Here is a 20,933-nt window from a genome sequence, read left to right as displayed (position 1 = left end):
ATCATTTTGACAAATAGCCTGATATAAATTAATGTTCGAGATGAATATGAACTTTCATCTCCCTCCTTCGTCTCCACCCCTCCTTCTCTCGTTTTTTTTCTCTCTCTCTCTCTCTATCACTTATATATTAATAATAATAATAATAATATGGATATTTATATAGTTGTTTCATTTTCAACAGAAAGAAAGATAAACAAAGTTTTTACATGTATTATTACAGAAAGTATGAACAAAAATGTGTGAACGTTATTGATATTTTTCTTGGTAACTATACAAATACTCTTTACACATAATTAAATTATTACAAGAAATTCATAATTTCTAAGAAAATGGGGGGATCCACTTAAAAGCAGTGCTTGTAGTTTGTGGATCCCCCAGAAAGAAAAAAATTGTTTCAAATTGTGCTTACGAATACTTGGAAACGCACTCACTTACTCACTCTTTTTTCTATCTCTCTTTGTCTGTTCTCTTATCTCTGTCAGACATGATGAACAAATTTTTAAAAAGCTTTCATTCAGAATATGTGTCAAAAAGCAACAGAAAAGGAGGATATTCGATCAAGAGTGGGATAGAGGATGGGATCTCGTTTACCTATTAGTCTATATCTTCTCTCAACCCCCCCCCCCTCTCTCTCTCTCTCTCTCTCTCTCTCTCTCTCACTCTCTCTCTCTCTCTCTCTCTCTCTCTCTCTCTTTCATCTTGCTATTTATAAACTTGTGAAATTGAACATCTCAGTATTATAGGCCTTTCTACGCAATCTGTACAGTAATAAAACAACAATAAACTCGACAGATCGAAATTATTGATTAATTTTTGTTTTTATTTTGTTTCCCCATTTAATTTTTGATATTTTATTTGGTATTTTATATACATGTAAACAATATGGTACAGAATATTTGGGCACTATCTCCTATGCATGGTGACAAGTGATAGTTGATATTTTTTATTAGTTATAAATCAACTGCATGTTGAAGCCGATTACAAAAATGGCCGATGAAAATGTAATCATTCGGAACAAAATGTTACACTTGAAGCAGAATATTGAACCGTAATTAGACAAGAAAGGTTATTCTTAATACAGAACTTGATTTCACGCACGCAAGCGTCCAATGCCGTGAAGTCGGGCTTCAGGTTCAATTATTCCATGGACATGCCCCCCCCCCCCTCATTTTGGTTTTCTCTCTCTCTCTCTCTCTTTCTCTCCCCCCCCCCCCCTCTCTCTCTCTCTCTCTCTCTCTCTCTCTCTCTTTCTCCCCCCCCCCCCCCCTCTCTCTCTCTCTCTCCCTCTCCCTCGCTCTCTCTCTCTCTCCTTTTCTCTTCACTTGTCCCAGTGTCGACAAAGTTTGGGTGTATTGAACCTTTTGCTCCCCCCGGCCAAGTCACCTCCATGCAAGCCTGTACAAAATTATGTCTGTGTATAGGTGTTTCATCTTCACCATCTTCTTCTTCTTTTTCCTTTTCTTCTCCTTCTTTTTCTTCTTTGTCTACTCCGTCTTCCTCCTTCTCTTCTTTCCCCATTTGTCTTCTACCTCTTCTTCGTCCTTCTGTTTTCATAATAGAAACCCCTTTGGACGAAGTTGTTGTATTGCCCTTAAGGTGCCAAAACACGGGTAGGTCGGTCGGAAATCTGTTTTTGTCTTCTCCCTCTTTGGGCTATAATGTTTCTCAGTTTTGAATGCTCCAATATTTTTTTCAATAAAAAACGGTAAAAAAATAATTCAAAAAATAAAAAGCCGACCGTAGTTTTCAAGATTTTGGGGTCGGTCGCAAAGGGCAATACATAATTATTTTTTTTGTAAAGGCCTTATATGAAGACAGCATGACGTGGCTGTTGGTATTCGCATTTGTTAGATCTTTCTTCAATTCCATGTTTATTTAATTTCGAACAAGACGAATGCGTTGGCGTTTGACAAGCAAGTTTTTGAATTTCACTTTGTCAATGTCATTCATTGAACATTCTATTGTGATGTTCTCCTCTTGAACTTATAAATACAACCCCCGATAGCGAGTAATTGATATGTCATTCATGTCAACGCTACGCGATAGCGCGGTCATCATATCTCAAATATAAATTTGCACTTTATGGATTGTTCAAATATTTGTTCACTGTCTGCAGACGACTGTGCTATGATAACATTGATCTCGTTTGGCTTGTACTGAAGTGATTGAACTATACATGTCTTGTTCTTGACTGAGTGACTCTCTGATGTAAGAATGCCCGTCAATGGATAATTGTTTGTCTTTTCAATATTCACATGAAAGGGGGAATTCTTATTTTTAAAATCTTTATTGTATATCATACCATAGGTCGAAGTGTCTTCATTTCAATTTTGTTGAGACATCAAGGAGGGAAAAAAAGATGCAAATTATTCATGCATAGAAAATTTGAGCAAGGTGTCAATGGAAGCATCGATGTAATATCAAACAATAATTGATACATGAATCTAAATTGTAACATGCCAAGTTAAGAGGTGGAAAGGAGACGGGAAAGCGAAACAAATCCCCCCCCCCCCCCAAAAAAAAAAAAAAAAAAAAAAAATGCAACCAAATGTTCTTGAAATAAGCAGCTGGTATTATACAGTTCCATGAAGAAAGACAATATTTTAAATTGCTCGGAGCTTTCTTCTCTGGCGGAGGGAATGGAGAGCCATCATTATTGCCAACTCAATTTGAAAAATCCTTTTTGTCCCTGGTGGTTCCAACCCCCATACCTGCTTGCTTCGACCATTTTAAATCACAACGCGTTCAGCGCCTCTTCCGTTCTCTCCCCCCCCCCCCCCCCCCTCCCCAAACCTTTCTATCACCCCCTCTCTCTCTCTCTCTCTCTCTCCCTCCTTTCCTCTCCCTCTCTCACAACTGAATCAAATTTAATATCATTCTGTAACTATATATACATTCGTACACCCAACGAATTCTGTTACACAACCGAAATTCAATCAATTCAATATCACACCTTGCTGGCTATGAGAGCCTAACAACATTCTCATAGTTCATCGTTCGATTGCACTCGCATAATCTCCTTTTCTCTCTCCCGACACCCATCCACATTATTACTTTTGGTTCATGAACCCGGTAGACCGTGCTTCATCTCAAAATGTCAGACGGGATGTAGGATAAAAATAGAGGAAGAGCTTGGGAGTTAAGAGATATGTTCCCTAATCGCATTCGCGCGGCGCGGTGATCCAATAAATTCCAGGGTGTAAATTTCTGGAGCGCGCCCGCGAGCGAACATGATTATCACAAGCCAGGTTAATGTACGAGAGATGAGCAATATAGCAGGTAGTTATACAAATTGATGTAGTAAATTGTACTGTAATTGTTGTCTTCTTATTTAACTGAACGACTGAACTGTCTGACACAGATGGATAACTCTATCGTTTATCTTGCATAATCTGTCAAAGAATAATTTATTTCTGATTTATTCACCTTCTAATTAGTTTTCTCCATGTTTTATATTGTCTACATTTATTGTCATTATTTATTTATTTATTTATTATTATTTATTTATTCATGTTTTATTTATTACAATTGGTAAAACAGTGGAGGGTAGTCCGATTCAGTTAAAAGAAACTGCTTTCCAACGGAGCCCTCCACATGATACAAACAATAACATAAAACATAAAAACATAACATAAATTGAAACATCAATATAACTCAATATATAAAAACATTTATACATTTGTATACTATATATACATGAGGCGCACGTGGGATGCACGGCGAGACCCCCCCCCCCCCCCTCCCAGTAGGCCAGGTTCTCGTGTGTTTTTTGTTTGTTGTTAAAGCATGTTAGAGAACTGTTGTTTCATGTTGTTACATTGTTTCTTGGAATTGTTTAGTGACTTGCAATTTTGGACGGGCAATTTATGCTACCCTTGAATTTCCCATTCCCACTCGTTCACCTTTTTGTAAGATTATTGTATTTCCTCTTTCATCTAACCTTTTCTTACTTTCACTCTTATTCCTCACTTCCTCTATGTTTTTTCTTCCAACTTCCAGTATATTTTTCTGTATTTATCTCCATTGTTTAAAATCTACCATTTTCAAATACTTCACAGTTTCATTAAAGCCAGCATTGTGAGCATACACATCACACACTAAAGATACAATACAGAGATAGACCTTGTTCCTTGCATTATAGTTCTGCTTTAGATTTCATGGTTTTAATACTTATTCATTCTTATCTATATACATAATATTTGCACAATACACAGACGAATGAGCATATCTAAGTACCGGAATACATACCATTTACCCTTTTTAAAACAAAAGTTGCTCTAGAAAAACCGAAAGCTTGCCCAATGTTTGCCTGTCAAAGCAACAACTGATGTAGTGGATGTGGATTGATCCAATAGATACATTTATAAATTGGTCCATTCCCCCAAATTTTTACGCTGTATTACTTTTTAGGATTTTTTAGGATTTTGTTTCTCTCTCTATTTATTTAATTCAACTCGCACATCGGCCAGACTTGCACTTTAACCCATTTACTACTATATGTTCTTATTACCACATGCTTAATACAGGAGTAATCTGGTTCCAGGAGGGAATGGGTTGGTAAGGGTCAAGCAGATTTCTCACTTCTGAATGGTTGATGAGATGTATGGTCTGGGTAATAAGCAGGCATCCCAATATCTGCTGAGAGCCAGAAGGGTGTTGACTAATTGAATACTTAAAGACTCAATTAACCCATTGCTAACCAGAACTGGGTGGTCCCTGTGTTAAGCCTATGGGAATTAGGTAACTCTGTAGTCAATAGGTTAACTCACAACATAGTTTTAATGCCCTTCTGGCTCTCAACAGATGATATACATGAAGTAAGTGATATACATACTATACTCAAGATGAATACTTCATACAAGAACAGATGGCCAGAGCTGCCAACCTTGTACGACCAAAAAAAGGAACCACGATGGCAAAAAAAAGGAATTCATTAAAACAAACTTACAACCACGACAAACTTCCATTGCAGAAATGTCCATTCCTCATGCTGTTTTTTTGTATTAGGACCTATAGTTACAAGTAGGTATTTTGTTGTTGCTATTTTTCGTATTATCGGCGTTTAATTCTTTTTGAGAATATGTTTCTCTTTAAGTATGTTTTGACGATAGTTTCCTATTGAATTTGTGATCAAAATAAAATTTTAAGGACAGTTGTTTGACCTGCAGTATGTTAAAAAAAAAAAAAAATTATAAACAATTATTAAAAAAAAGCATTTTATGAAGAAAAACGTACTACCATAATTTAGAGGAATAAACAGAGTAATTCCGGGAAAAACGGAATGGTTGGCAGCTCTGGATGGCAATGACATAATCTTGGGGAATAAGCATAAATCTATTAATACATATATGATTAGTTCTATATAGAAATATATAAAATACATAACTTAGAAGGAATCAGCATTGACAAATCTACAAAACATAATAACTTTATGTATGGGAAAAACATATGTACAACAAGAAGCGTTTAGAAAAGAGCGCATTGAAGATATGATAATGCAAAGTAATAGTAAAAGCATTGAAATAAACAAGATGGGATATTAACTTCACTTACTTGTACTTTTGTTGAATGTCTACATTGTAACATGATTGCCCTAATATTCAACATCATAAGTCTTAAACTAGGGGTTAGTGACCCCTCCATTCAGAGAGTTTTGAGAGGGGTCATGGATGGATCATCTCCTGCATGAGAGCTGAACTATACGTAAACAAACCTCATTGAATGCTTGTTCGGCTCGCAGCAGCTGAAAAATTCAGCTTTGCAATCTTAAAAACTGTAAATGTTACTATTGGATAATTAGGTTCATCTATTTCTTGCCATTTACTAACTTTTGGCATTGTCATAAACCGTCTGCCGGGGGCCAGAAGGGCGTGAACTGTAAAATCAGTCTGAGTAAAATCACCCTTCTGTCCTTCAGTAGCTACAATATCCAATTGTTTTACTAAATAATATTGATTTATGAAGCTTGAACAATTTTATTAATACTTTCTATATGTATATTTATTTATAAATTCTTGTGGTTTATCATACTTTGTTTCTGTTGCTGCCCGCATGTATGTAACCTCCACAATACCTGAGCTCAATTATTTATCTGATATGCTCCTTTGTTCCATTTTGATGTTAAATAAATTGATGATTCATAGAAAAGAGACAATCCTATTTGAATCCATTACAGTTACATTACATGGAGTAATGGCAACAATGGAAAACTGCATTTAGGTTGGTAATGGCACAGACACGGAATGTCAGATGAGGTCATAGGGCCAGAAAGTTTAAGATCTACTAATCTAAAGAAATTAGTTGATGCATGTGCTGGCTTTTCCTTGAGATAAATGAAATTAGACATAACATACATTACAGGTAGATGAGCATTGTTTACAAAATTTATATATTTATATTTATGTAATAGTTGTCCAGGGTGTAGTCATTATGATACACAATCTCATAACAAATTACTGATTTACCATATACATATAACATCAAATCTTGTGACCATTTTCATTGGAATCATGTCACATGATGGTAGTACTATTCATTTCATTGATAAGATCAAATAAGATCAAAATAATTTACAACCGTCACAGAGCTATTTCTCTAACACTGCTGGCACATTTGCACTTTACCCCATAATCAATTTGCAATATTCTCTATTCAGACATGGGAAACAAAACCAAAGTTATTTTGTACGAATAAAAATATTCTAACAAAGTATGTTACCTTCAGCAACACCTCAAAAATAAATATTGAAGTTCTGAACTTAAAATGGAATCTCAGCGGAACATCATATTACTTGAATAAATCTATGAGAGAGAGAGAGAGAGAGAGAGAGAGAGAGAGAGAGAGAAAGAGACAGAGACAGAGACAGAGAGACAGAGACAGACATAGGAGGGGGCAGAAAGACATTCAGAGAAAAAAAAGTTAGTGTAGATTTTAATGTTAGAAAGCCAAAGACGTTATTATCTGCATGTTTGATTCAAACGGGAATAGATATAATTCAGTTTGAAAAATATGGCCAAAAAAAGTAAGTGAAACATCTTTGAGTGGCACACATTTATGAGATGTTGGTTTTCTCAAACATGCTACATTGTCAACAAGATGGCTTAATTGCAACTAAGAGTTCTTGAAGATTGTGTCTACTACAACTTTCTCTTGATAATTTTTTCAAGTCTTCGTATTCTACTGAGATCCTGTTGCTCTTGTGATGACGAGACGACTACTACATTCTGACCAGGATGATTGGTCGCTGACAGACGTGCCTTGAAGATATCCAGCATGGCATTCTGGTCGCTCCTCTTCAAACCCTGTGCAAATCAAATGGAGAAGAGATAGAGGACTGTTCAAGAACCAATGATAGCACATGGCCTACCTAGGTACAGATGAACAATGTGATCATGAGCAAATAATGATTCTTATTTTTGGTCTGTAAAAACAGATTCATGCAGTTAGGCACTGGTGAATAGAGTGAGAACAACACTGTATGATCATATCTTGAAAAACTCTTTGTTACTGCTTTCATCAAGTAAATGTACTTCATTTTAATCAAATCAAGCATCTATTAACAAAAATCCTTTTTCCCATTTCTGTTATGCTTTCTTTAGTGATAGTCATCTAAGTAAAGCACTCTGAGATTATAACTTTATTTTGCTCAACACAAAGCCTGTATTCATACCAATACATACAGCATAAAATGCTGTTTAAATTTCTTACCTTCATTTCTAGAAGTTTCTGGAAGTTTGAGGTGTCTGTATCAGCTATGAGTTTGATGTAGTTATCAACGAATGCTTCAGCAGGGTCCTGAGGTGACATCACAACCTTGAGGATCATCTCTGCTTTAGTCATGCCTTTCACAACTATTTTGGTATAGCTGCAGAAGAGATAAAACAAGGATTCATCAAGCTTGGGAGTACAAGAGGTCAGAGTACTAGCTCAAATTTTACCCCAAAAATATTGTTGACATTTCAAACATTTTTTGGTACATTGAGACCTTTACACAAGTTTCTAGAAACACTGTTTTTTAACAATTCAGGATTGGAATCTCCTTGTTCTCAGACCACACACAAAGTCATGACTTCAAAAGAGGTATTAGATAATCATGGAATGCTTCATCAAAGGCATTAATAGCACATTGACTTCAGCACCAACAAGTGATGGATATTAGGTCTACAAGCTTGATGGATAAATACAGGTTTAGACAACCTTTTACCTTCCATAGTCTCAGACTCTCGGAGAAGAAATCTTACCTATAGGGAGCTTTCCTAGAACCTCTGAGCCAACAGAAAGTAGGTGTAAATTTAACAATTTGAAGAATATGGGTCTAGAAGAACCCTTACCTGGCAGGTGCTTTCCTAGATACGTGAGATCCGATGGACGGTAGGTCTAGAAGCACTGTCTTGAGGGAATGTGTGTCTAAGAGAAGCTGCTCTGCACCCACTGTACTGATGGGTTTACATTTATAGATGTGGCTGACGAATCGTGGAATGAAAGAACTGAGGAAAAAGACAGAGAATGAATGAAATATAATAACAGGAGACACTGTTGGTTTGACATGTAATTGAACAAGAGATAAAAGAAGGATATATATTCTTTATCAAGAAAAAAAAGAATGATAAAGAGAATTAAATCCTATTCTGTAATGGCAGTACCTGTCTTGGACCACTTTTCAATTGAACATATGTAACATATTTTATCTTTTAGATAGATTTGTTTCTGCCAAATCCATAACATGAAAGGAAGGATTATAAGAGAATTATGGGGTAATCTGAACAATAATCACCACTATCCTGGACCATTATGATTTAAAATCTTTGTAAAAAATGTACATTGATATTAAATAGTCAGATTTGTAATACTATAATTTCTACATCACATGTTTTTTGTTTCACAAGTGTGTCTTGAGTATTTGCTTTCAAATGAATTCGGGGCCTTAGGTATTATTAATTACAATGAATAAATTACATAGAGTACAATGATTTCATGTCTTACTTGGCAAATTTGATGCAGAATTGAGTGAAGTATTTTCTAGCCGATGCTAGATTGTCTCGTATGACTGGTAATGCTTGTTTGATGTGTGTTGTAATGGCAGTCACATAACCACTCTGATCACCTACGGTCTCTACGGAGGACCAGTTCACCTATAGAAGAAACAACAGATAGTAACTTGTGTCAACCTTGTGTTATTCACAGTTCAATCATGCATCACATACACATTTTAATGATTCAAATAAGAGTTTTAAGTCTCTTGTTACACAGAGTACAAAATAACTTCAGCCCTATTCTTCTTTGTGCTTCAAGGAGAAAACCTCTTTACTTAAAACATGCTGAAAAATTTCTTCATAAGTTCTTCTTTATCCATCTCCTGATAGGTCATTAAATGGAAGCCCGTGTAGAAGATAGTCACCACCTTTGCACGTTCAGAGACCACTGCACTATTCGTATAAGAGTAGGGGAAACCCCTGTGTAGTGGTCCACCTGCAAACCCCAGTATACCAGTATACGCAGATGGACCTTGTGGAAGATTAGCCCTGTGCTAAACAAGTTATCCAATAGAGCCTACTACTACTTGAGTTATGAGAAAGTGTAAGTGATTGCGTAGTCAAATTCAAATGTACCTTTCTCTTTCATATTAAGATTTAGAAGAAAAAAATTAAGGTACATTCTTACCTTATTCATGGCTGTTAGAGCGGGATCACATGCTGTTTCTAGATCTTGCACTAACAGTTGAATACAGTTTGATATCACACTGAAGGATATAAATATAGAAACATAATGATAACATTACTAGTCTCTAGAAAACAAAGGCATAATGATAACATTACTAGTCTCAAGAAAACAAAGGCATAATAATTGACAGTTTACGTCAGAAGTCATCTTATCAATATCTATTAAGTATTGATTGGCATGCCAGTAACCACATATCTTAGGCATTCACAGTCTAATTACTTAACTGTTTCATGTATTCCTATACATACATGAACTGTTCACAAGTAACAAAATATTTGGATACCCACTTGTTGATTCTCCAGTTAAAACAGAAATGCAAATTCTTTCATTATCAACCATTAACCCTTCAACCCAAAATGTTTACATTAGATATTCATTTCATTCTTGACCATCTTATGTTTATCACAACATCTTTATGAATGACAAAGAAGTCATTAGATATTTATCTTCCATTCATTCATCAATTAAGTCAACCAATTACAAACAATTCCAGGGGGGTGTTTCACAAAGACTAAGATCGATTTTAAGTTAGACTTAACTATGGCAGGCCATTCATGCCCCTGGCTGTTCTCACCATTGGCCTCTCAATTATGATCTTTAGATAATATTTTTCCTTCAATAATGAACTATCAAAAAAGGTAAATTCTGTAGATTTGTGACCACAATTTATACGTCCCATGCCAGGAATGGTTTAGAGGAACTAGTGGCATGAATGGCCTGCCATAGTTAAGGCCAACTTAAAGTTGATCTCAGTCTTTGTGAAACACACCCCCCCCCCTGAATATCTTACTTGTGAAAGACATCCATTTCTCCATTGAGGTCTATCCTGCTAGCCATTGATGGGTTGATCTTTTCCTTTAATTTCTCTTCCAGCTGAAAACAAAGAAATAAAGTCATTATTTCAGAACTTCATAAAATGCATTGGCCCAAACTTATGACAAGAATGTTCTTTCATATCTACTTAGTGTTCTTTCAAAACCACATTTGACTATTGATTTTGTATCATGCTAACGTCAAATGATGTGCATCTGTGCAGAGTGTACCCTTCCAGCGCTGCAATACGTAAACGATTCTAAAATTCAAACAGTTTCTCAAACTTTTTCTCAAAATGTTACAGATCTGTTCCTTTGATTTCTCCTCTGCTTCCATTTAAAACAACTTGTGATCAAGGTTAGATTCTGCTCTTAAAGATAAAGCTAAGTTGTGGTCATGCGATTGCATTGTGAAAGAAAGGGTGTGGAGTCGATCAGAAAAGGTTGATCATCTAGCATATAAGTATTTGTGTGTATTGCATGGTTCTGGAATCTTCAAAATGATTTTTTTTTTAAATGGCCAAGTCTTGGTAAAGTTACAATCATTGTACATAGAAAGATGTATATGGGACTACACGAACACGTGGCGTAAAAATCTGTCCCGATTTTTACGATGTTACATGCCATATTTAGAATACGAAGGCATTTGAAGAGCCATGCTTTTCAGGGAGCATGTTTTATCTGATGCACTTGCATAATAACAGTGATAACGTTCACAAATTATTTCTCACCTCTTCCCAGAACTCAATCTTCTTTTTAAGGTCTTTTGTTTCATATTTCATAATAACCTACCTGCTGAGTAGTATCCAGACAGTACTCTGCTGTACACAGTATACTGCAAACCAAGTACTGTTCCTCAGGAGTAAACTTAGGTACATCTGACGAGGATTCTTTCAAACCTTCTTTGAGCAAAGCTGAGATGTTCAGACCACCAGCTGGAGTTGTAGTTTGTGACCTGTGAAATAGGGGCATCATACAGAGTAAATAAATGAGGTTATAGAAACATCTAATGAATAGCCCTTAGCGGCACATAATACAGAAATAATTACCTTAGCATAGGACCAATGTGGGTACAATCACAATAATAGCAAAGTATCATCCTAGACTTGGGTGTCCTTCATGTGACACAATTTGTTTATCATTTCATATCACACGTATAAAACATAATTACATATGTATACTAATAATGTCTACTATTATGTTAATCAAAAAATTGTATACGATTATCATGAACAAATCTCATAACTCATAACTCTATTTCCATGGATAAAATTCTTATCACGACTTGCGAATGACCATGTTTACAGGGAATGTCCATTGTCATAACTCACTTTGGTAGATTGTTTGTGAGAAGCCTGTTAGCAAACACCCTGAGGTATTTCTGGAAGGTTTGAGTCAAGTCCAGGAGCGGTGTACCCGTACTAAGCTGAGAGCACTGGACCATGCAGTTCTTGTAGTACACAAACAGGTCAGCACATGAGGGCAGCACAGCTCCGCTCTCTTCTGACTCAATTCGAGGAGGACCCTGCGTCTTGAAGGCCTCTACAAATCGATTGATCAGGTCTGATAAATTCCTGAAGATGGTAAAAAGTAGGAATTAATGACAACCTGTTTGTTTATCCTCACTCATGAGATCTCTCCTCATAATTCCTCATCAATGACTCATTAATCTTGTTTTATGTCTCCTTCTTTACCATACTGATTGCATTCTCTGAGTCTGAAAAATGTATCTCTTTCATGTACATAAAAAGAAGAAACTGTCTAAAATGAAACACTACTTTTCATATAATTAGTTAAAAAAACATTATTGTTAAAGATATAGTGATCATCATCATCATCATCATCATTAATATCACCATTAACATCATCACCATCATTCTCATCTTTATTATAATTTTGTTCATTATTTTACGAGACTTACCTATCTTGTGACTGGATGTAGATGTGAAGATGGGGTTCAAAACATTGACTTATGATACCTTGGAATGATGACAGCTTGGGTTTGGCTAAGGTCTACAAGAAAGCAGGAAAGAGAGAAAGAAATAAAAAGCATATTTTTTTGATATCTCATTTCACATAAAGGAATAAAGTGGATACCAAAATATATACATGTATTGATATTGTATCGCATACATTCATAATAAACACTGAAGGCTAGCCTGACAAGTGAATTGACTCTCCTACCTTCATTTCTGCTGGTTCCTCTTCCATCTCAAAAGGATTTGTTGAAACCATGTTTTCCTCTGCCGCTGTCACGTTTCCCGCTGAAGAGGTTTCACCTGGAGGTTGTAACGTGACACCGCTGAACCGTTTGGCAATGATGGTCTCAAAGTTGGTTGTTCTCTGGATGGCAAAGAGCAGTAGCTTCACGTCAATCTCGGACTCCCTCTTCTGCATGATCTTACCAAGTTCCGTCCTGTTGGAAGTACAAATGAATGGGAAAAACATTTGGATGCAGATTCTACTAATAACAAAGGACTGTGTGACTAAATCAATTCAACAAGGCATGCCTTCCTTGCACTAAGAAAGCACTGCACATGATAACATGAACAATTGTTACCCCTCACATTGCATGAGAGCATACAAGCCCCTAAAAGCCCTGGAAATGAGATTTCATCTGCCAAGAGAAAGCATGGTATGAACTCTTACTTTTACAAAGAGTTAATGCCTTCTGGCTCTCACCCAAAAACATATGACCTTGCAGAGACAAGAAGAAGAAACTAGATGGAACTTTGACTGCGCGCAGTCAAAAATGATGCCTCCGCCATAGAGCAATTTTACAAACCAAAACAGAAACAATTTTTAAATTCAAGTTTGATTGTAATCCATCTGTGGGTTTTAATGATAATGCATGCACAAGCTATTTTTGGCATACATAATGAGCCATGTGACCTTTGACCTTCGACCTGGTGACCCCAAAATCTAATCAGTTCATTGGCTCTGCAAGATACATACATGACTTGAGTTTGATAGTAATCTGTCTATTTGATCTCATGATAATGCGATCACAAGCTATTGTTGGATACATAAAGACCCCTGTGACCTTTGACCTGGTGACCCCAAAATCGAATCATTTCATTGGCTCTGCAAGATACATACATGACCTGAGTTTGGCAGGAATCCATCAATCGGTTCTTGAGATAATGCGATCACAAGCTATTTTGCATACATAATGAGCCCTGTGACCTTTGACCTTCGACCTTGTGACCCCAAAATCTAATCAGTTCATTGGCTCTGCAAGATGCATCCATGACTTAAGTTTGGCAGGAATCCATCAATCAGTTCTTGAGATAACGCGATCACGAGCCATTTTCGCATACATAATGAGCCCTGTGACCTTTGACCTTGGATCTCGTGACCCCAAAATCTAATCAGTTCATTGACTCTGTGAGATACATACATGACTTAAGTTTGGCAGGAATCCATAAATCGGTTCTTGAGATAACGCGATCACGAGCCATTTTCGCATAAATAATGAGCCCTGTGACCTTTGACCTTGGATCTCGTGACCCCAAAATCTAATCAGTTCATTGGCTCTGTGAGATACATACATGACTCAAGTTTGGCGGGAATCAACCAATCGGTTCTTGAGATAACGCGATCACGAGAACGGGACGTACGGACGGACGTACGGACGGACGGACAACCCAAAAACATAATGCCTCCGGCTACTTTGTAGCGGAGGCATAAAAAATATTTTGTTAGCACACTATGAGCTTGAAACTATTATCCATTACATGCAAGTTCGAGTTCAAGTGCTTGTTCCATCGATTATCAAAATAAAATGAAACATAAATCATGAGCGGCAGCCAAACAAAAAGTTTGTTTTCTAGCATAATTGATGTACCCTTCAATACACTGTATAGTCCCAAAAATTATAACCATTAATATTGTAACATAATATAAAATGGCAAACCTACCTTGAGACATTGCAGAATTCCACACAAATCCTTTCACTGACTTCCCAATCACGAGGGAACATATGGCCGTACTTTTCCTCAAATTCAACTTGCGCCCTCTTCAGCCAAGCATAGCGACGATCGATCTTGTCCAGCCAAGCAACATCCTGGCTCTCTTGGAAAAGCACCATGTACTCCTGGAGTTGTAGTGTCACAAACCACTTCATCAGATCTTTCCTAAATTCAAATGGGCCAGAAAAAATTCAAGAAAATGTAATCTTTTTAAACTTTAAGTAAAATAATAAAAAAATTACAACTTTAAAATTTTTAACTTTTCTATTAAAAGCGGGATTTATTTAGAGTGATGAATTTAGCACAAATTACAACTTTATATATTCAGTCCATAGGCAAAAAATAGTTGCTTGTTTATGAAGGTATCAATAGGGAAAACAAGCAATTTCTTTCAGACATAGTTTAATGGCTGACTTGAGTTTATCTTGTCATGTCTTTTTGTGAATAATAATTTTTAGCCATACTTACTTGACTTTGGGATCCAGAACCTTGACAACTAGGCATGCCTCTGCAAGCTCTCGCATGTTTCCAATTGGCTGCAAACAATCGTACAAGAGTAAATTTATATTTTTGTATTAATCAATTTTAGATGAAATCTGACAAGGGCATTGAAGAAAGTTGCTCTTGTGTATCACAATTTTGGAATATGTAAATATCTTGCCTTAAATGAAATCTGGTTTGATAAATTGATTACTTCCATAATAATAGTTATAACAATATTTTAATTTATTTTCAATTTTTAAAACGTAAGACATCATTTTTGTGTGTATTTTTGTGTGTATTTTTGTGTACTTATAGTTTTTCTTCTCCATGCGCCTCAAACACATTAGTCATGTGAAGTTGGTGCATTACAAATACTCTATATTATTATTATTATTATCTTACCCTGCTTCCTTGGTTGGCAAATGATTCTTCAAAATCTGCTAGAATCTGAACGCCAAGTTCAGACTGAATTTTGCGAACTCTGAAAAAAAGAGGAATGAAAATAACCATTCAACACAAGTAAAGTTAAACTGATATTTCAATTCTTTCTGAAGATAATTTCAAGTCTAATGCAATCCGTTTATAAGAAAAACATTAAACGGCGGTCACTTAAAGTATAAAATATCAGAATCACACAGTAATGAATTTACAACTTTATGTTTCGTTTTGTTTTACTATAAATCATTATGTTTCTATAAATTGTAAACATTAATAATTATGGAATTTGTATATGAAAAAATGGTAATAAATACGGTAAAAAAAGAAAGGCCTTCAGTTAAATATTCAGTAAATGAACAATAATCAAGCATGTAAAAAAAATCCTTGCTAGGGAATAATACATTAGTTAGGGGTTTTCTTGCGTTTGGTTCATAATCACTTCCTTTCCTGCATTAGAACTTACTTATCGCCAAGTTGTCTGATCTGTTGTATGCTCATGTATTTCTGGAAATGTTCCATCACATTGACAACTCCCTGAAGCAGATTAGCCACTTCACCATACTGCCTTCTTCTTGTCATGCTCCTGTTTATAAATAAACAAAAACTTTCTTTTCAAAATCATATCACAGAGAAAAGTCAAACATGACTGAATGTGCCACAAAGGTCAATCATAATAACACTTTGCATTGCAGATACGAGGGCAGTTTTCCTTAACTTTTCAATTATTTTCTAATTCTCAAAATGTAAAAGGAGTGTCTTTGGTCTTTTAAAAGAGTTACTTCATTGGTTATACAAAAAATAAAGTAGACAAGTAATTAGAGAAATTCAACATTTATTCAGGCAAACTTTGCCACAGGCTTTATCTTGTCATGGTTATGGTTAGGGTGAGCACTAAGAAGTGTTGGGTCCTGTTTGGAATGTGGGTAGTATAACGGTTTGTTTGCAAAGTGATTGTCACCAGATTATGTGTTGTACAGTAGACAGGTTAACTTACATATTCAAATTTCATGTTTACTTTTTTTAACAAAGGTTGTTCTTGATAGAAGCTTGCCTAACATAGTAATATATGCAGGCTGAATACCAAATATCGTAGTTCATTCATTAATAAGAGGTTAATGGAATAACTTTTCACTAGGTCACCAGGAATGAAACATCCATAAATTGGAATATAATGAATAAACTGGTCTATTATTTATCATATGTCCACATTACATCCTATGGACAGAGGTATGAAGATGTGCAATGTGGGAATCACTATTGCTTGAAGTATACATGTACAATGTTTTTTGGTCTACTTACTCTAGAGAATCCACTCCTCCTACAAGCATATGAAGATGATTGAGGGTTGTGATGGAAGAGGTCAGGTGACGTTTGGCATGGTCTAGCTGCTTGATGTCTCGAGTTATCTCTTTCACCTATAACATCAATTATATCAATCTTACATCATTAACGTTAAAAAGTCATAGGGTAAAGAAGGCCTCTGCTATTTGTATTGAAATTTGTAATGAAAACAAATACCACAATTTAATGTGGAACTATCCCAGAAAGATGAATTTTGATACATGTTGTTTTTAAAGTCATTTTCATAATTTTCATTTATACAGCACCATCGGGGGAGTTGATACTAATACATGATACGTGTTGTGTCATTTACATTAATTCCAACATTATCACCACCTATCAAAACAAAGAGACCAAAATAATCACTATCATGCATGTACGATTTATGCAATAAATGGAAATTGGATATAAGACACCCACCATCTGTTCAGACTTGTCAGCCTTTTCTTTGATGTCTTTTATCCTTTTGAAGAGTTCCTGAATGGCCTTCTGTGCTTCCTTGAGGGCCTGGAGGGATTTATTAAAAGAAACATACACAGCATAAAGAAACATTCCACTGCAGAGTTAAGCACAGTTACTTTACTTCACATAATAATTAAGGAACTATTGATGTTCAAACCAAATTAAAAAAGATTTCTATTAACCATTATAAAATATGGCAATGTACAAAAACAGAAAGTACAAAAAATAAACCCAAGAAAATAAAACACTTTTTACTCCAAAGTTTTTCTCAATTTGGCCCTCTTTAATAACTTTTACATTCATGCAGTTCAGATGTCATGCAATAGGTGAGTAACCTCTCAACATGGTTGATGAGGATCAACCATGAACACCAACATCTCTTCACCTTTCTATTTTACTATACAGTCCCAAAGTAATAGCATGCACCACATATATATATATACTCCATTAAAGCACACCTGTATAAGATCATGGATAATCCACCATCAAATCTTACAAAATGTAATATTTTTGAGACTTACTTCTCTTCCATCCTGGCCTGCTGTTGTCTGTCCTCTAACCACTGATCTGATTTCATCATCCAGACGACGTATCTTAAGCCTCATACGATTCACTACTTCATCTATGTTGGCAAGCGACTGTAATAAAACACATGAAACGATATATTGTGCTGTCCTATCATTGTATTTTAAAATTAACCAATCATCAAATTAGAGACAAAATAATGTGTGCATCTTTCAACAATAATTCAGACACGGATTTTAGTATCTAACATTGTAGGATACCAACTAGAAAATCAAAATATAATGAGCAAACCTTTTTTTTAATAATTGGATTGTTCCCTCTTAAAGTCTCTGATATAACATTTTAACCACTTCTTTTCATCTTTACTTTTTCAATTTCAGATAAATCATAGTCAGTCTGCATGACATCTACACCATAATTTGATCACCCAATTAATCTTTCATATTGAAGTGAGACATCTCTTCATCCTAAATTGTAGTTTTCCCAAAAATATTGCTAATCATTCTGGTGTAGTTATCTCAACTTTGAGTTTGACCTAAGTCAAAATTGACACAGTCCTATATAGATGGTACCATGAGTGCTGTTATTATGCTCTAACATTCAATGATTTTTCTCTTTATGCTACTTCCATACTCTTTTTCGTACTTCACTACTTCACAAATATAAATGATTGTCTTGCCTAGATCAAGATAGACAATTAAGCATTCTTACTTGTTCTGTTGGAAACAGATAATTGATGTAATCCACAGCATTGAAATCAGGTCTGTCCAATGGGTCTGAGGATGGGAGAACCTGCAGTAATAAGAACCATTGAATGGAATTGAAGGAGGAACATATGATGAATCCAAGACTTGCGTAGACAGAGGAGGCACAAAGCGTAAATGAAAAATCTCTATCAGCAATACTACAGTCAAGGCAAAAAAAAAATCTGACAGAATTTGAGCTGCCCTCTATGTACTACCGGTGCATATACAACAAGTAAATGCAATTTAATTACATGTGTGACTATGATGTAGGTTTGTTGCAGACTAGAGACTGGAGCATGATCACTTTCTTAGTAGGAGAGAGCAGCGTTCAACTGAGGTTTAAGAACTTTAATTAGTCTTTGACCCAACAAATATTTTCACTTTACAGTGGCGGGTGAGAGCAATTTTGTATTTGTAGTATGAAGGGGTGACCAAAGTTCGCGGACATTTCAGAACATATTACAAAATGTGATATTCGATCTATGATTTCTACACAAATTTATTTATTTCAATTACTACCAAATGGACGGCAAAGTTTTTTACTACAAAATTGTTCAAATAGAAAATTCATCGTCAAAGGATGTCGGAGATATCGCGATCTAAAAATTCGATGTCCGATCGTGTGTGCGCGCTGCATCAAAAAAAGTCATAAAAACAACAAGACCTAAGTTCACGCACCGGGGTTTACAGTTGATTTATCAAAAAAAGCGATCCATCAAAAATAAGGTAATACCATAATTTGCAAGACAAGATATCATACAATCAGTTGGTACCACTTTTTACTTACAATTTTGAGGAAATCTGCTCTCAAACTGAAGATTTTCAGACCCTTATCAGTAAGTTGATAATTTTTCGGAACGGACGCAAAAGATTGCAAAATTTGCTGATCTTTTGTCAATATTTTCACAATTTCGTACCCAATTCCGAAGAAAATTTCAATTCTGGGTAATTCTATGTTCCTCTTTCCATTGGTGATATCAGATTTTCGAAATCTTACTGATTTTTCGAGATAGCGAACTTAGGTCACGTGCGAACTTTGGTCACACGTCCATACACTTTTGTACGATACTGTATTCATCTTCTGTAAGCGCTACTTCAAAAACGAATTAGAGGGGGGATGCGTCTTTTCTATGATTTAATATATTACAAAACATTTATATTTCATTCTAAGTATTCAAACGAATTCTTTTCAATCTTCAAAGTAAAACAATTTCCTTTTTTTCAATTCAGAAAAAGAATATATCGAGCCTAGGGCTAGGCGCAGTCTAACTCTAATTAATTGGAAGCTAGGAAAGCAACATTGTTAATGACATTAACTTTAAACTTGATGATATATGTTATAGTCAGTCCCAAATAGCTCAATATCTATAATGAGACGGCAATGTTACTGTAGCTGAGCGAGTGGGCGTGACAATTTTCTGTCTGCCTACAAATTTAAAAACAACACAACACGAAAATGAATGCACGGGACAATGTCAATTCAATGCACACACAGTCAAGGCACACGTAAAACGTCTTATTTCAACTGCATAATCTCCCATCATAACATTCTTTTCTCATCCTACATAATCCTTAATAATAGCTTTACCTGTTCGATTGCTTGCTGTACATCTGTAGGGAAATTCAACAGAGAATTTAGGTGATCATCCTCAAATATCTCAACCTCATCTTCTTCTAAGGTAGCCATTTTGATACGTAATCAATCAGGGCACTGATCTGCTCTAATAAATAATTCAAGTTTTGAAATAATGTGATTATTTAAATGAAAAAATTTGTTATTTTTAAATAAAAATATATTATATCTTTTAAGATAATTCAATGCGTTTTTTAAGGCATAACACTAAAATATAATGCTTAGCTATAATGGAGCAGCGTGATCCGATTCAATCGAGGTCAAACCTAGACCGAATTTTCCGTCTCTTTCGTTCGTTAGCCTCTTATTGGGGTAGGGTCGGCTCTCTCTTTAGAGACGGAAGCCGTTTATACACATGTCCTTGCTAACGCCACGGCCAGTTCTGGTCGTAGCGTTTTGCCCCCAAAATCCCCCAAAATGTCATTTTACCTCGAGCATGTTATATTGTAAATTAGGCCTAGGCTATAATAAATCAGTTCCACTTACCAACTTGACTGAAATAATCAGTTTAATAGTCCCTTTTTAGGAAATTATGGGTCAAAATCGAAATCCATTTTGAAAATCTTTTTCAACATGGATTCCGATTTTGACCCATAATTTCCTAAAAAGGGACTATTAAACTGATTATTTCAGTCAAGTTGGTAAGTGGAACTGATTTATTATAGCCTAGGCCTAATTTACAATATAACATGCTCGAGGTAAAATGACATTTTGGGGGATTTTGGGGGCAAAACGCTACGACCAGAACTGGCCGTGGCGTTAGCAAGGACATGTGTATAAACGGCTTCCGTCTCTAAAGAGA

General features: G+C 35.6%; 1 protein-coding gene across 1 annotated transcript; it reads right to left on the bottom strand.

Moving 5' to 3' along the window:
* Nucleotides 1-4,126: 4,126 nt before the first annotated feature.
* On the bottom strand, nt 4,127-20,187 carry LOC591949 (vacuolar protein sorting-associated protein 53 homolog). The gene is made up of 19 exons (XM_030991425.1): nt 20,087-20,187; nt 18,464-18,544; nt 17,749-17,865; nt 17,186-17,272; nt 16,724-16,839; nt 15,888-16,007; nt 15,389-15,467; nt 14,972-15,039; nt 14,453-14,668; nt 12,717-12,948; nt 12,454-12,545; nt 11,864-12,106; nt 11,325-11,487; nt 10,511-10,593; nt 9,661-9,739; nt 8,983-9,131; nt 8,331-8,486; nt 7,708-7,864; nt 4,127-7,301 (listed from the first exon to the last, which is right to left on the bottom strand). Exons 1-19 carry the CDS (start codon nt 20,183-20,185, stop codon nt 7,137-7,139), a joined length of 2,502 nt encoding a protein of 833 aa, XP_030847285.1. The 5' UTR covers nt 20,186-20,187; the 3' UTR covers nt 4,127-7,136.
* Between the last annotated feature and the right edge of the window lie 746 nt (nt 20,188-20,933).

Source organism: Strongylocentrotus purpuratus, unplaced genomic scaffold (assembly GCF_000002235.5).
Source record: "Strongylocentrotus purpuratus isolate Spur 01 unplaced genomic scaffold, Spur_5.0 spur5_scaffold_2, whole genome shotgun sequence".
NCBI classification, from domain to species: domain Eukaryota; kingdom Metazoa; phylum Echinodermata; class Echinoidea; order Camarodonta; family Strongylocentrotidae; genus Strongylocentrotus; species Strongylocentrotus purpuratus.
The sequence above is the reverse complement of the archived record's forward strand: the minus strand, read 5'-3'. Positions and strand labels throughout refer to the sequence as shown.